Genomic DNA, 13,971 nt, shown 5'->3' on the forward strand with positions numbered 1-13,971 from the left:
AAATTAAGGTGGATTAAAGACATAGTTCAATGTTGAAAATGAGTGGTATTCCCCCTTTAAGACTTCTGGTGATTAGTAGTTTTCTTGCCCTACCTATGTTGAATGCACTTATTGTAAGTCGCTTTGGATAAAAGCGTCTGCTAAATGACTAATGTAATGTAAAGAGAAGTGCAACAGTCATACCCTGGAGGTCTTTGAAATAAAAAAAAGTTTTGAGAGCCACTGCTGTAAAAAGACAAAACAATTTTTTCTCCTCCACAATGTTTTGCCCTGTGCTGCTACACCGTCAGTTCCCATGGTTCCATGCTGGTCTTCCCCCATAACAGCTAGTGCTGAGTAATGTGTGTGTTACACAACACACAGCAACACACTAATGAACAGAGTGCAGTCCAATTATCTAGCGGAGCGGAGCCCACGGAGGAGGAGGAGGAGGGGGGGGGAGTGGTGGAAAAAGTACTCAAATTCTTTACTTAAGTAAAAGTAGCTATACTGCAATATAGAAATGCTCTGTTACAAGTGAAAGTCCAAAATAAAAAATTACTTAAGTAAACGTACAAAAGTGTTGCATCAAAATGTACTTAACGTACCAAAAGTAAAAGTACTAAAATGTTTGAAAATAGCCGATCTACAAGCTCGTTGTGAGCTTGTAGATCTGCTATTTTCAAATAGCCTAGGTATAAAATAGGGCTACAGTGGTTAATGTACGCGTATGTAATTTATATCTGAAAAGTAACTGGTAACTAAAGTTTTCAAATAATTGTAGTGGAGTAAAAGTACAATAATTTCCTCTGAGTTATAGTGGAGTAGAAGTAAAAGTATTGGAAATTGAAATACTCAAGTAAAGTACAAATACCTCAAAATTGTACTTAAGTACAGTACTTAAGTAAATGTACTTAGGTACTTTCCACCACTGAGGAGGAGGCACACCTCAGCAGAAGTACACAATGTCTGCACACACACACACACACACACACACACACACACACACAGCACGCACCAGCACGCACACGCACACGCACACGCACACGCACACACAACACACACACACTGCATTGTCTTGTACCCTAAACCACATCCAAACCACGAAAATTCCTCAAATTACTGCGTCTAATCTTTCTAAATCTACTCTCATCTTCGTGTAATTGGTATCCTTGGTTTCTCTGCAGCACCTATTTATGGGATTATTCACCGCGTTGTTTTTGTTGAATAGAGTTCATGCTGTCTCTTGCTTTTTTCCCCCTAATACTTAGACTGTTAAGTCGCTCTGGATAAGAGTGTCTGCTAAATGCACTAACATTGCGTTGTGAGAATCTCAGATCGGATATTTTTGGCAAATGTTCCCCCCGCAGTATAGGGATGCTAGGTTCAGGAAGTTCAGTTGGTTTGAGCAGAAAATGAATGCTTAGGCTGTGTTGTGTGTCTGGGGGCTGCAGGTGGGCACAGCAAACAGAATGCACACGATGCATTGTGGGAGATGTTCTGCAAGGCCAAGCGAAGCAACCATTCAACGCAAAGACATGCAACGTGCTTAGCAGAGGAACAGTGGTGGACAGTAACTAAAGTACATTTACTTGAGTACTGGACTTCAGTTAACAAAGAAACAAAAGAATCACACTGCACACGTGCGTGTGTGTGTGTGTGTGTGTGTGTGTGTGTGTGTGTGTGTGTGTGTGTGTGTGTGTGTGTGTGTGTGTGTGTGTGTGTGTGTGTGTGTGTGTGTGTGTGTGTGTGTGTGTGAACTCCCTTCACATCTCACCTGCACGTGACATTTTTTGCACAAAACACATGTTCCATGTCTGTAATGTTGCAACTTCTGCACCTTATGCACACGTGTGTTTTGTTTGCTACATTGTAACAACAGGTATATATACCTGATACTATGCTGCTTTCACAATATACATTGATACATCATGTACAATGATTGATTTATTGATATGACCTATTATACATGCTGCTTTGTAAATGCCTCATACCATTACCTTTCTGCCTGTGTGTGTGTGTGTGCGTGTGCGTGTGCGTGTATATATATATATATATACTTTTATTTTTCTTCACTCTACTAGAAAATTCTGATTACCATCTCTATTCTTCCTCCACTCCCTTTAACCCATTAAGACCTGAGGCCGATTCTACAAAATGTCTTCTAAGTCCTAACAGTGTTTGAAAAAAACTTATGTTACTATGTTACTACTGTATGTTACTAACATATGTTGTGCTGTATGCATATGTTGTGATTGTGCATATGCTATGATACTAACGTATGTTACTATGTTCAGTGGTTTATTTCATTTTTATGTCAAGGACACCAAAATGTATATGTATTTGGCCCGCTGACCCCATCTCAAAATGTTTTGTTCCAGGGACCCCCCTGAAGCAAAGATTAGAGTTACAAATGTTCGCTTTAAAAATATATATATTCAAAGATTTGCACACATTTTCAAGATTTTTCAAAAATAGCAGATCTACAAGCTCGTAGCGCGGCACTCGGTGCCGCGCTATGAGCTTGTATATCTGCTATTTTTGAATAGCCAAAGTGTCAAATATTGCTTTTTTAGCTCAAATCAAAAAGTGACACAGATGCGTTCCAGGTCTTAATGGGTTAAAACTACAAACAATGGAGGTTGTACGAAAAGGGAATTTCACCCACTTGTCTACACCTGTAAACCTTGTCATGTGAGAGTAACACATGCAGATACCGATTGTGTGGTGCCCTTGCTCTCTCTCTGTGTCTGTGTCTGTGTGTGTGTGTGTGTGTGTGTGTGTGTGTGTGTGTGTGTGTGTGTGTGTGTGTGCGTGTGCGTGTGCGTGTGCGTGTGCGTGTGCGTGTGCGTGTGTGTGTGTGTGTGTGTGTGTACTGACCAGTGAAGATGGGGCAGAGTTTGGCCCAGCAGGTGATGCCTCCCTCAGAGTGTACTGACCCAGAGCGACCTCTAGGAAGAACACAGGCAGACCGCCTCCAAACAGGAAGATAGTGTAGGGATGAGAAATGCACCTGCATGGGTCCAATGAAACAACGGATACCACCATTAACTTAAGCACTGTCTTATTTGTTTTACCTAAGGAGAAGAAGGTTAAAACATGCGCACACTGGTTTAAAGCTCCCAAAAGTTATTTTCTTTAATGGCGCAACGTTTCGACCTTATAGGTCTTCATCAGGCAAATGTTGTGCCATTGAAGAAGTCCACGTTGAGAGTTTGTAGGTCAGCTATTTTCGGTCCACGACTTTGCTCAACTAAGTATAAAATCTGGTGTTTATTAACCAAATATAAATGTTTTGTACTTAACACATTGGGTGCCAGAGGTTTATTAAAAATGTATACGTTCAGTGCCTGCTATTCTTCATCCACTTACGTTGATACGTTTCGTGCTGTAGAAGCCCCAACGCGGAAGTGCATGTAAACAAAGCGTGCGTGCGAGACGTCGGAGGGTCCCGACTAACGCCTGGAACAATAATATTTCTAACGCGATGCTCCATTGCAGAGTGATCGCCGATCGAAAACGGCTCGCTTCCACCACGTTAAAAAGAAATGGAGATATTAAGCTTTTAGTCAAGGAGCTAACATTGGAAAGGCCGAACGGAAGGATTTTTGACATGGATCCACTTCCGCCTCTCCTTCTCAGAAACTCCTTGGATGATCCCAAAGTTTCGTTAGAGCGCCCCACGTGGGCCCAACCTATAAAAATAAAATTGGTCAAAAAACGGTCCGGACCGTTTTCGGCACTCGATGTGTTAAAATACCAAAGTATATGCATCATTTGACTTTGGAGAAAATTCGCTACTCCACAAGGGGGTGTGCTCTGAAATTTTACACCATCTGGCAACCTTTTTTTAACATATATAGAGAGACTGAAAGCTGCTGACATTAATGACCCATAAATTGACCCCACTGAATTTGTTTTTGTATTATATTCTTTGTGTATATATATATTTCTTTTTTTACTTCATTTAAAATCCTTCTTTAATAATATATATATTCTACTGTGTACACTTATTTTTATTTTATTTATTTTTTGACTTGTTTTCATTTTTCATTGCAATTGTGTCTTATTTTTCTGTATTGTCTTTTGTTTTTAATGGTACAAGGAGAAACCAGGGTTGTGGCTCTTTCGGAGCGGGAACTTTGGGGGGGTGGGAGGGTTAACATACATTCACTGTTTTTTGTATGCTCATTATTATAGACCTGTATGTGAAAATATAAAATAAAAAAACCTTGAAAAAAAAAAAAAAAAAAACTCAATATGCAGAATGTCACATTTGGTTTGTCCACAACATGTTGTGTGACCTTACCTCCACCGTTCTTATAGCAGAGGTATGGGAAGCGCCACACGTTCCCTAAACCCACGAAGCCGCGGCCACGGACAGGATAAAGTCGAGCTTGCTGGCCCACTCTCTCTGTGCGGCGCCTTGCCCTCCGCCTCGTCCTCGGGACGCGTGCCGGGACTCTTCCCGGCGACGGCTTCAGCGTGTCTTTGTGGAAGTCCTTCAGGCATGTCAGTTTCTCTTTCTGTGCCATGCTGTGGACAAGAGGAGAGGAAAAGGTTCATTCATTTGTATTATTTATAGCAGTGGTTCTCAAACTTTTTCGTGTCAAGGACCCCCCTCCCCGAATTGATATGTATTTGGCCGGGGATCGCCAAAATGATTGTGATGCCGGCTCAACATATTTCTCTGGGGACCCCCTGGAACCCCCTCAGGGACCCCTGTGCACAAAACGCATTTTCTATAATGTTGCTGCTACTGCACCTTATGTACGCAACTGTTCTTACGCGCACATTGTAACTGTTACGGCTATACAGTACAGTAACCGTTACTTATATGCTGCTTTTATAATGTACATCATGTATAATGTGCATCATGTACATTAGCCTGACTGTACACACTACTTACATACATAATGCCTCTTTCCATTGCCTTTCTCATGACTGCCTGTATGTGTACAGCACATACAGTAGGTGTATGCATTTTTCTGACCTCATTCTTCTATTTCATGCGTTTACCTGGCATTAGAGTTCTCAAATTTTGCCCGAACTCGACCCCACGTTTTCGGGCCGGGACGAAATGTATGCTAATTGGTCGGGGCCGAACATCAAACATCGGAAACGGTGAAAGTGGACGATTTCAAGATGTTTTGGCCATTTTCTCTGGAACGAAAACCGTTTCAACTTCAACTTCAAAAGCATCAAAAGTAGCAGATCTACAAGCTTGCGACACGTTTCGAGCTTGCAGATCTGCTACTTTTGATACTTTTGTGTGACGCTGTAGTATGAAGCAGGGCATTGATTCACAAAAAAAAAAAAAAGCAAAAAGTTAGAAATGGAGATCAGAGGTTTCTGCCCGACAGCAACGATATACAGTAGTGTATTTATGTTCCTGTCCTCGTTTTCCCTTGTGCTTTCTTCCTTCTATCTCTATTCACCTGTGCACTTCCCTGGAAAACTACAAGCTGGATGGAGGTTGTACGTAGAAGGAGGAGAAAAAAAAGGGGATTTCACCACATGTCTACACCTGTTAACCTGCCATGTGACAGTACAGTATAACGCTGTAATTTTGATTCAAAACAAACAAAGCGTTGGATTTGAGAAAGAAGAAAGAAGAACAGAGAGGGAGGCGTGAGGCTGGATAAGACACACAGAGATAGGAGGGGAGCGTTGAGGAGATAACAGTTGTTTGTTATGATTGAGTTGTCTATTAACCCATTCAATCCCGGAACGCATATACTGTGTCATTTTAGATTTTTGCTTTTAGGGCACGGTCACACCTCACTTTTATTTTTTTTTCTAAATTTTATCCACGATTTTGTAACCCTATTTTTCACCCAGTGCCACATTGTCTTAATCCTGGGCGCTACACTCCCTCTGCCAGCCTAGGGAGAGCCTAGAGCCGAGCTCATGCCTCCTTCAATGCATGAGAGCTAGCAAGCTGCTTCTTATCACCTGACAGGGGGGAGTTTCCCCGGTAGGACTTAGCGTGTGGAAGGAACACGTTATTCCAACCAGTTCCTTTCCCTCCATCAGGCGCCCGGCTGACAGGGGGAGCTAGTATGACGAGCTTGTAGATCTGCATTTTTTAAACCTATGTTGACTATAATATCTTACAGGTTCTCAAACTTGTCAAGGACCACCCAAAAGGATATGTATTTGTCTGCGGATTAGTAGTTTCATTCCCTATTAAGTGAATGCACTTATTGTAAGTCGCTTTGGATAAAAGCGTCTGCTAAATGACCTGTGATGTAATGTGCTCAGTGGTGGACAGTAATTAAGTACAATACGCTGCTGTCGGGCAAAAACCTCTTATCTCTCCATACATTAACTTTTTGTGTTTTTTTCGTAAATCAACGCCCTGCTTGATCATAGGCTACTACAGCGTCACATAAAAGCACCGAAAGTAGCAGATCTACAAGCTCTAAACGCGACGGGACGCCGTTTTCGCTTGAGGATCTGCTACTTTTGAAGCTTTTGAATTTCAATCCTGAAAAGTAACAGTTTTGTACATGAGGTTTCCACCCGACAGAGACGACATTAATGATCTCAGAGCACCAGTGTCATGCACCGAAATAGCTCATACGAGCTTGTAGATCGCTATTTCCTGTGTGTGTGACACAAATAGCATTTCAGATAGCACACCGGCATGCTATATCCAGTGGTGTAAAGTAACTAAGTACATTTACTCAAGTACTGTATTTAAGTACAATTTTGAGGTATTTTTACTTTAATGGAGTATTTCCAATTTCTATACTTTAATCCACTATTATTTGAAAACTTTAGTTACTAGCTATTTTGATTATTATTACAAAACATACATTCAGACGCATTGTGAGCTTGTACAGTAGATCTGCTATTTTCATAATATTTCTTTGAAAACTTGTAAAATGGGACATTCTGCATAATGACTGAGTACTTTAACTTTTGGTACTTTAAGTACATTTGATTCCAATACTTTTGTACTTTCACTCGAGTAAATTTTGAATTCCGGACTTCAACTAGAACTTCCTACATTGCAATATTGATACTTTTACATTTAAAACATTTTAGTACTTTTTCCACCACTGGCTCTATCTACAGTACAACATCAATGTCCTATTTGTGAATGCTTTTGCTTCACTTTGTTGTTTGTCGGGCAGAAACCTCTTATCTCCACATTATAACTTTGTGTTTTTTTCCTAAAATAACGCCCTACTTGATCATGCTACAACGTCACACAAAAGCATCAAAAAGTAGAGTTTTGAGCTTGTAGATCTGCTACTTTTTTAATTTGAATCCTGAAAAAGTAACAGTTTTGTGAGATGTGAGGTTGTTCCACCCGACAGAGACAACCTCTGGTTTCGGATCATCGCCTCAAGTATTTGCAAAAGATAAACAAAACAAAACAACACAATGTTACTTAGAAAATTCAAAGATGTGGAAAAGTAAATGACATAAAAAGGTAATATCCAAGCAAGCATGCATCATATTAAATAAAAAATACTCTGTTCCGGAATTAAAATTTACTTGAGAAGAAGTGCAAAAGTATTGGTATCAAAATGCACTTAAAAAGTACCAAAGGTAGAAAGTACTCATTGTGCAAGAATGTCCCATTTTACAAATTTTCAAATGTATAAAAAATATTTTGGAAATTGTTCCTGGGTAATCAGTGAGTGTATTCATGAAGAAGAACTCTTTCAAAAGTGGAAAAACCAAACAAAAACAACACAACGTGGGACGTTATCAACGGTTATCTGGAGCCGTTTGGCAGACAAACACGGCGAGGCTGATCTTTGTGCACAGACGGCATGTTTTGGCTCGCTGACAAAAGTGGACTTTATTTGACAACAGCACTAACATTACTAAAGCTGGAAAAGGGCCATAAAAGTAGTTTGCCAACAACAAGGAGTTAGTATCACTAAACTCATTCAATCCGGGAACGCATCCGTGTCATTTTTTATGTCTTTGGCTATTAAAAAATAGCAGATCGACAAGCTCATAGCGCGGCACCGAGTGCCGCGCTCTGAGCTTGTAGATCTGCTATTTTTTTTTATTAAACGTGAACATTTTGTGCAAATCTTTGAATATGTATTTTTTAAACGAACATTTCTAACTCAAATCTTTGCTTCTGGGGGATTCTACAAATGTCTTCTAAACAGTTCTAACTCAGTTTATATATCAGAGGTGCTCAAAACCTTTTTCATGTCAAGGACCCCCAAAATTATATGTATTTGGCCGCAGACCCCCATCTGAAAATATTTTGTTCCAGGGACCCCCCAGAAGCAAAGATTTGATGTTTGCTTGAAAAAATAGATATATTTAAAGATTTGCACAAATTTAAGATTTAAAAAAATAAATAGCAGATCTACAAGCTCATAGCGCAGCATGAAGTCACCCGCTATGAGCTTGTAGATCTGCTATTTTTGAATAGCCAAAGTATAAAATAATGGTTATAGCAAAAAATCGAAAATGACACAGATGCGTTCCTGGACTGAACGGGTTAATGACATTATATGCACCTAAGGGCCATTCAAACCAAGCACTATAACCATAACTTTTACAATATTGTTGACCATTGTCTTCGTTGTAGCTGTGGTGTGGACTTTGCCATCCACTTGAGTAACGAAGAGATTTTTAAACAGTATCTTTACAGTTCTCGTTAGTTTTAGCGCTTGGTGTGACTGGCTATTGTTTTCCATTAACTTCGGGGGAGAATCGATTGTGAATGCAAAACTAGACAACACTGTTCCAAGCTTATAGGAACCGCGTATCGTTGCTGTCGGGGGAGAAACCTCTCATCTCCATTTTCTTTTAACTTTTTGTGTTATTTTTTGTAAATTAAAGCCCTACTTGAGCATACTATACAAAAGCATCAAAAGTAGCAGATCTACAAGCTCGAAACGCGCCACGAAGCGGCGCTTTTTGAGCATGTAGATCTGCTAAATTGAATCCTGAAAAGTAACAGTTTGTTACTGAGGTTTTCCACCCCGACAGAGACGATTATGTTCCTTGAACTTCAGGCATGGATTTTGCTTCAGTCTGCCTGACAGTGTGTGTGTGTGTGTGTGTGGTGTGTGTGTGGGGGGGGGGGTCGGGGAGGGATGCATTGTTTGTGACTGAGAGAAAAAAAAAGGAAGAGTGTGTTTCGAACAAGCCCCACGCTTGCAGGACGTACGTCCCCCTCGCTCGCTTCTCAATTCAAAAGGAGCGTTGTGAAATTATATAGCCTAGTTGAACAACTTTCCCTCATGCCATGGGGTATCAGTAACAAAGTTTGGCCCAATGGAATCCAAATTTAGAAAAAGATATCCTGCTGCATTCCTAAAGTCTCGGCCGTGCTCCGGAAAAGACAGAGGGGCTTAAGTTCACCCAGTGTTTATACTGTAGACTGCCTTTCCAAGAAAGATAGGATTTGTTATTACTGACTGACTTAGGTATCCCGTTTCCCATCCGGAGCCAAAGCACCCAAGAGGAAGAACCTACTGCTATAGGGGACAAAATGACTCGTTTTTAAGCAATAGAGCACGGCCGATATGCCAGTTTCCTGGGTCCGGCGACGATCCTGATTTTGGAGAGTATAGACCACCGGATTCGGATTATTACCCATGTTTTGATGGATACTTTGTCAAAAATGTTCCCGTTTTCTCATCGATTTGGAAAAACTTAAGATTTCATTCAAGTTTCTACTTGACAACAAATGGCAAGCAAATGAATGAAAGTAAACACAAATAACTTTTGGATACAGATACAAACAAAATCTATTCAAAAAAAATTCAAAACGTAAGCGATTGTGAGCTTGTAGAGTTTGCTGAACCTTTTTGGAAAACCTTGTTCGCCTACAATGAAATCGGGACACGTCGCCTGCAAGAATTGCGGATAAAAAAAGTTATAATAATGGCCGACATATCGGCCAAAACGATGTATATGTATCGGTCGAGCTGAGACCCAATGTGATCTAAGCTCCCTGCAGGCATATAATGAGTGTTTCTGAACATCACCGGAGGGGAGGGGAGGGGTGGGGGGGGGTCGAAAAGAAAAAGGCTTAGATTAATTGTAAGGCTGCTAATTCCAGTTCCTACTCTTTTGAGACTGGCTCAGACAAAAAAAAGCAGTTGGCAGAAGACAGAGCGACATCAAAGGACTTCCCCTGTGCAACTTGCTGGCTCCAAAGTAAAATCAAGCTGTTCCAAACTATCGTTCAAATCAATCAGGAATGCGTTTCATTTGCAAATTATTCACCGAAGCTTTCAATGAGAACAAGAGGTAGAAAGAGTGGCAATGCAATTAACACCGGCTAATCCTCATAAAGAGAACAATAAAAAAAAGGCTGGCATACAGCGGTAAAAGTAATCTTGTCTTATAAGAAAATCCCACATCATCAGAACTAAGAACAAATAGCAACATAATGTGAAACTTTTTTGTAACAAAAAGGAATTCTGTAACCAAACTCGTTCTTTTTTTTTAGCAATCCTTCGACAAGACTGCACATACAAAAGGGAATTGTGTTTGTTTTGTTTTTTCCATTCAATGAATGCTTGTGCTAGCTTCTCCCTCCCACTCACCACACTGTACCAGCTCTCTCTCTTTCTCTCTCTCCCTCTCTCTCATCACTCTGTAATGTGTTATATCACCACAGTCTCTCTCTCGCTCTCTCTCTCTCTCACACACACACAGTCTCTCACTCTTCAGTCTCTCTCCGTTATACATGACAAGTCAACTTGAACCGTTTTCCGCTCATTACATAACTGGATCAGCTCTTGCCCACTCTATTTCACTTCCCCTCTTCTCTCTCTCGGTCTGTCTGTCTGTCTGTCTGTCTGTCTCTCTCTCTCTCTCTCTCTCTCCCTCCCTCCCTCCCTCCCCTCTCTCTCTCTCTCTCTCTCTCCCCCCTGTCCTCTTGTTTGCTCACTGTTCGCTCACCTGCCTGGCGCTGGAAGCCGGTCTGATAAGGCTTTAATCATTAAGGTGCACGAGGAGCAGTGTTTGCATTAAACTTTAATGCAAACAGTCCTTGGAATCGGACCACGTGACAGACACGGCCAGACGCTCTATGGCACGCATAATTATCTGCCCTTCACCACAGAAAATAACTAAGACATCACACAAAACACACACACACAGCCCTAATGCCAACATCCTGATGGCATACAAAACTGGTTATCTTATCTCTCATCTTGTGTTTAGAATGAAAAAAAAAGTGAGCACATTATTTGATGCTTCTCCTCCTGGTGGCAAAGTCTGCAATACACAGCATTTACATTTACAACATGTTTAATTCATCCAATAAGCTCACTTGTGCAAATCAACAAAAGACACACCAAACTGCTTTTGCCCCCCCCCCCACCCCCATTCTAATAATGTGAAAAACTGTACATTCCAACTCAAGAAGAACCTAAATCATCAGCAGACCAGAAGAAAGAGGTCATTTTCTTTTTTTTAAATGATAAAACTTACATTTCTTTCATGTTGCTATGTATATGTATAGGGTTGTTCCTCCTCTCTCTCAGCTGTCACCATTCCTCTGTACTGACCGCCTTTATGCCCAGCAGCAACACACGGCTCAACCAAGAGAAGCACAAGCCGACAGCAACGGCCCGCCCCTCGGATAAAGACAATTAAATCCTATGTGGAGATTGGGTAGAGCCTCGCAGTGACAAGACTCACGATGCTCAACGTGGGGACTGTAAATTTCCACTTCTCACCCGCCTCTCCTCCCCCCGACCCTACCCATACACACACACACACACACACACACACACACACACACACACACACACACACACACAGGCTAGTGAGGCTACATACACACACACGTGCGCGCAACACACAGGAACTAAGGCTTTGCCCTGCATGTGTCACACACTCACACATGCCTCTTATTCATGTTGAAAGACAGACAGGGCAGAGAGAGAGAGAGAAGGGGTGGGTGGGGGCTTGGCCATCGTTTTTGGGGGACTGGGGGATGGGGGGACGGGGGGGGGTTGACTCTTAAATCACGATGTATTGCTCCTCAGAAGATGGATGAAGTGGGAGGGGGGGGCAAAGAATGTCTTAGCCATGCAAAGTTTATCTAGGTTCTTTTTTAAGTGTTGCGGGCTCACGTAGCATTGGAATGTTGGGGCTGCATGATAGCCATAATAACTCTCTCTTATGACGGGGTGGGTGACACTAAAAACGTCACAACAGTAGAGTACTTTGAATCGTTTTCAGTTTGTCTTTTTTTCCAGGGATAAATATAGGGCGATTAACCTCTTAATATGCTGTGGTCATCACTGGCCTGCCGGACAATAACACACAGCACACAGCCCCCATGCTGTGTGTGGTTTATTTGGCCGCTTATTGTCCCTCCATTCATGACATGACAAGAGAGGGGAGAGCTGTCAAGGGGAAACGAAAGCCAGTGTCACCCTATAACAATGCCTAATAAGGCAGCGGTTCTTCTCTATTTCTCCACGGCACGGGCTCCGTTTGGTGTTTAGATACCCATATATACTCATAAAATACCTTGCATGTAGGCTACAATGGCCCGCCTGACATTGTAGCCTACATGACAATTAAAAACGGATAGCGCCAATGCTGTTCGTGGGAGACTGCTGGGGCCTGGCAATTGGAACAAGCTGTCTCTTTAACACACACGGCATGCATATTATGGATACCTTTGACACCTCTTAACACCTAAATAGGGCTATATATCAATGCAACAGAATCGTCGCGTAGAAATCGCATTATTCATGCGTTTTGCTTTGACATTGTAAAGTCAAACCAATACATTTGCTCAATAAAAAGCCTAAGCAACAACATCTAAGCAGGCTATTTACCCATCATCAGACCCAGACATCTTTATTCACTTAAGAGATGCAACGTTAATATTACCCTAAATAACGGTCCGTCTGTTAGAGAGATAAGACTACATATAAACACTGTATATGTCCAATGGTGTAAAGTAACTAAGTACATTTACTCAAGTACTGTAGCCTACTCGGGTACAATTTTGAGGCATTTTTAATTTACTGGAGGATTTCCAATTTTCAGTACTTTTACTCCACAACATCTCAGAGGCAAATATTGTACTTTTTATTCCACTACAATTATTTGAAAACTTTAGTTACTTTGTAGATTTTGATTATTATTATTACAAAATTACCCACTTCAGCCCTATATACATTTCGGCCATTTGAAAATAGCTGATCTACAAGCTCACCATGCGTCGACGCATTGTGAGCTTGTAGATCTACTATTTAACAGATTTTATACATGATAACTTGTGAAGTGGGACATTCTGCATAATGGCTACTTCCTACTTTTTGGTACTTTAAGTACATGATGCCAATACTTTTGTACTTTCACTCAAGTCAATTTTGAATTCCTGCCTTTTACTTGTAACAGAGTATTTCTACATTGCAGTATCGATACTTTTACATAAAGTAAACAATGCGAGTACTTCTTCCATCACAGAGCAAAATTCGGTGGGCGTGGTGGTGCCTTTTGGTATTGCTTAATGCTTCCAGGCAGCGCGCGCACACACACACACACACACACACACACACACACACACACACACACACACACACACACACACACACACACACACACTATCTGTCACTCACACTCACACACACACACACACACACACACACACACACACACACACACACACACGCTTACACACTATCTGTCTCTCACACACACACACACGCGCTCACACGCGCTCACACGCGCACAGTGTGGCAACGTGCTGCATCATTTATCAAAGGATTCTTGGTGTTTAATTCTCTTGCACTTTCGCCCTTTCTCTCCATTATTCAACTATGACTCCATCATCATCATCATCATCATCAACACACTTTCTCTTTCATTATGAGGATAAATAGTCACGCCATAGCCTTAAGGATCAAGATATCATCATGGATGTATTTGATCCAGTTTGACTTTTACTTTCAGATCATAGATATTATGCAAATGTCAAAATCGATACAATACATCTATGGTAGTCCAAGGCTAGATCCAAGG

At 41.3% G+C, this 13,971-nt stretch overlaps 1 protein-coding gene across 1 annotated transcript in view; it reads right to left on the reverse strand.

Moving 5' to 3' along the window:
• The window catches only part of LOC308097465 (sodium- and chloride-dependent taurine transporter-like), a gene marked incomplete at its 5' end in the record, with an annotated part of 50,635 nt that extends 46,121 nt beyond the window's left edge, over window positions 1-4,514 (reverse strand). The window contains 7 exon segments of the mRNA XM_080445228.1: window positions 2,860-2,907; window positions 2,910-2,981; window positions 2,984-2,992; window positions 4,289-4,351; window positions 4,354-4,389; window positions 4,392-4,445; window positions 4,448-4,514. Of these exon segments, the coding sequence (XP_080301354.1) occupies window positions 2,860-2,907; window positions 2,910-2,981; window positions 2,984-2,992; window positions 4,289-4,351; window positions 4,354-4,389; window positions 4,392-4,445; window positions 4,448-4,514 (349 nt within the window).
• Window positions 4,515-13,971: the final 9,457 nt, after the last annotated feature.

The sequence above is a fragment of the Gymnoscopelus braueri genome (genome assembly GCF_963280865.1).
Source record: "Gymnoscopelus braueri genome assembly, chromosome: 12".
Lineage (NCBI taxonomy): Eukaryota > Metazoa > Chordata > Actinopteri > Myctophiformes > Myctophidae > Gymnoscopelus > Gymnoscopelus braueri.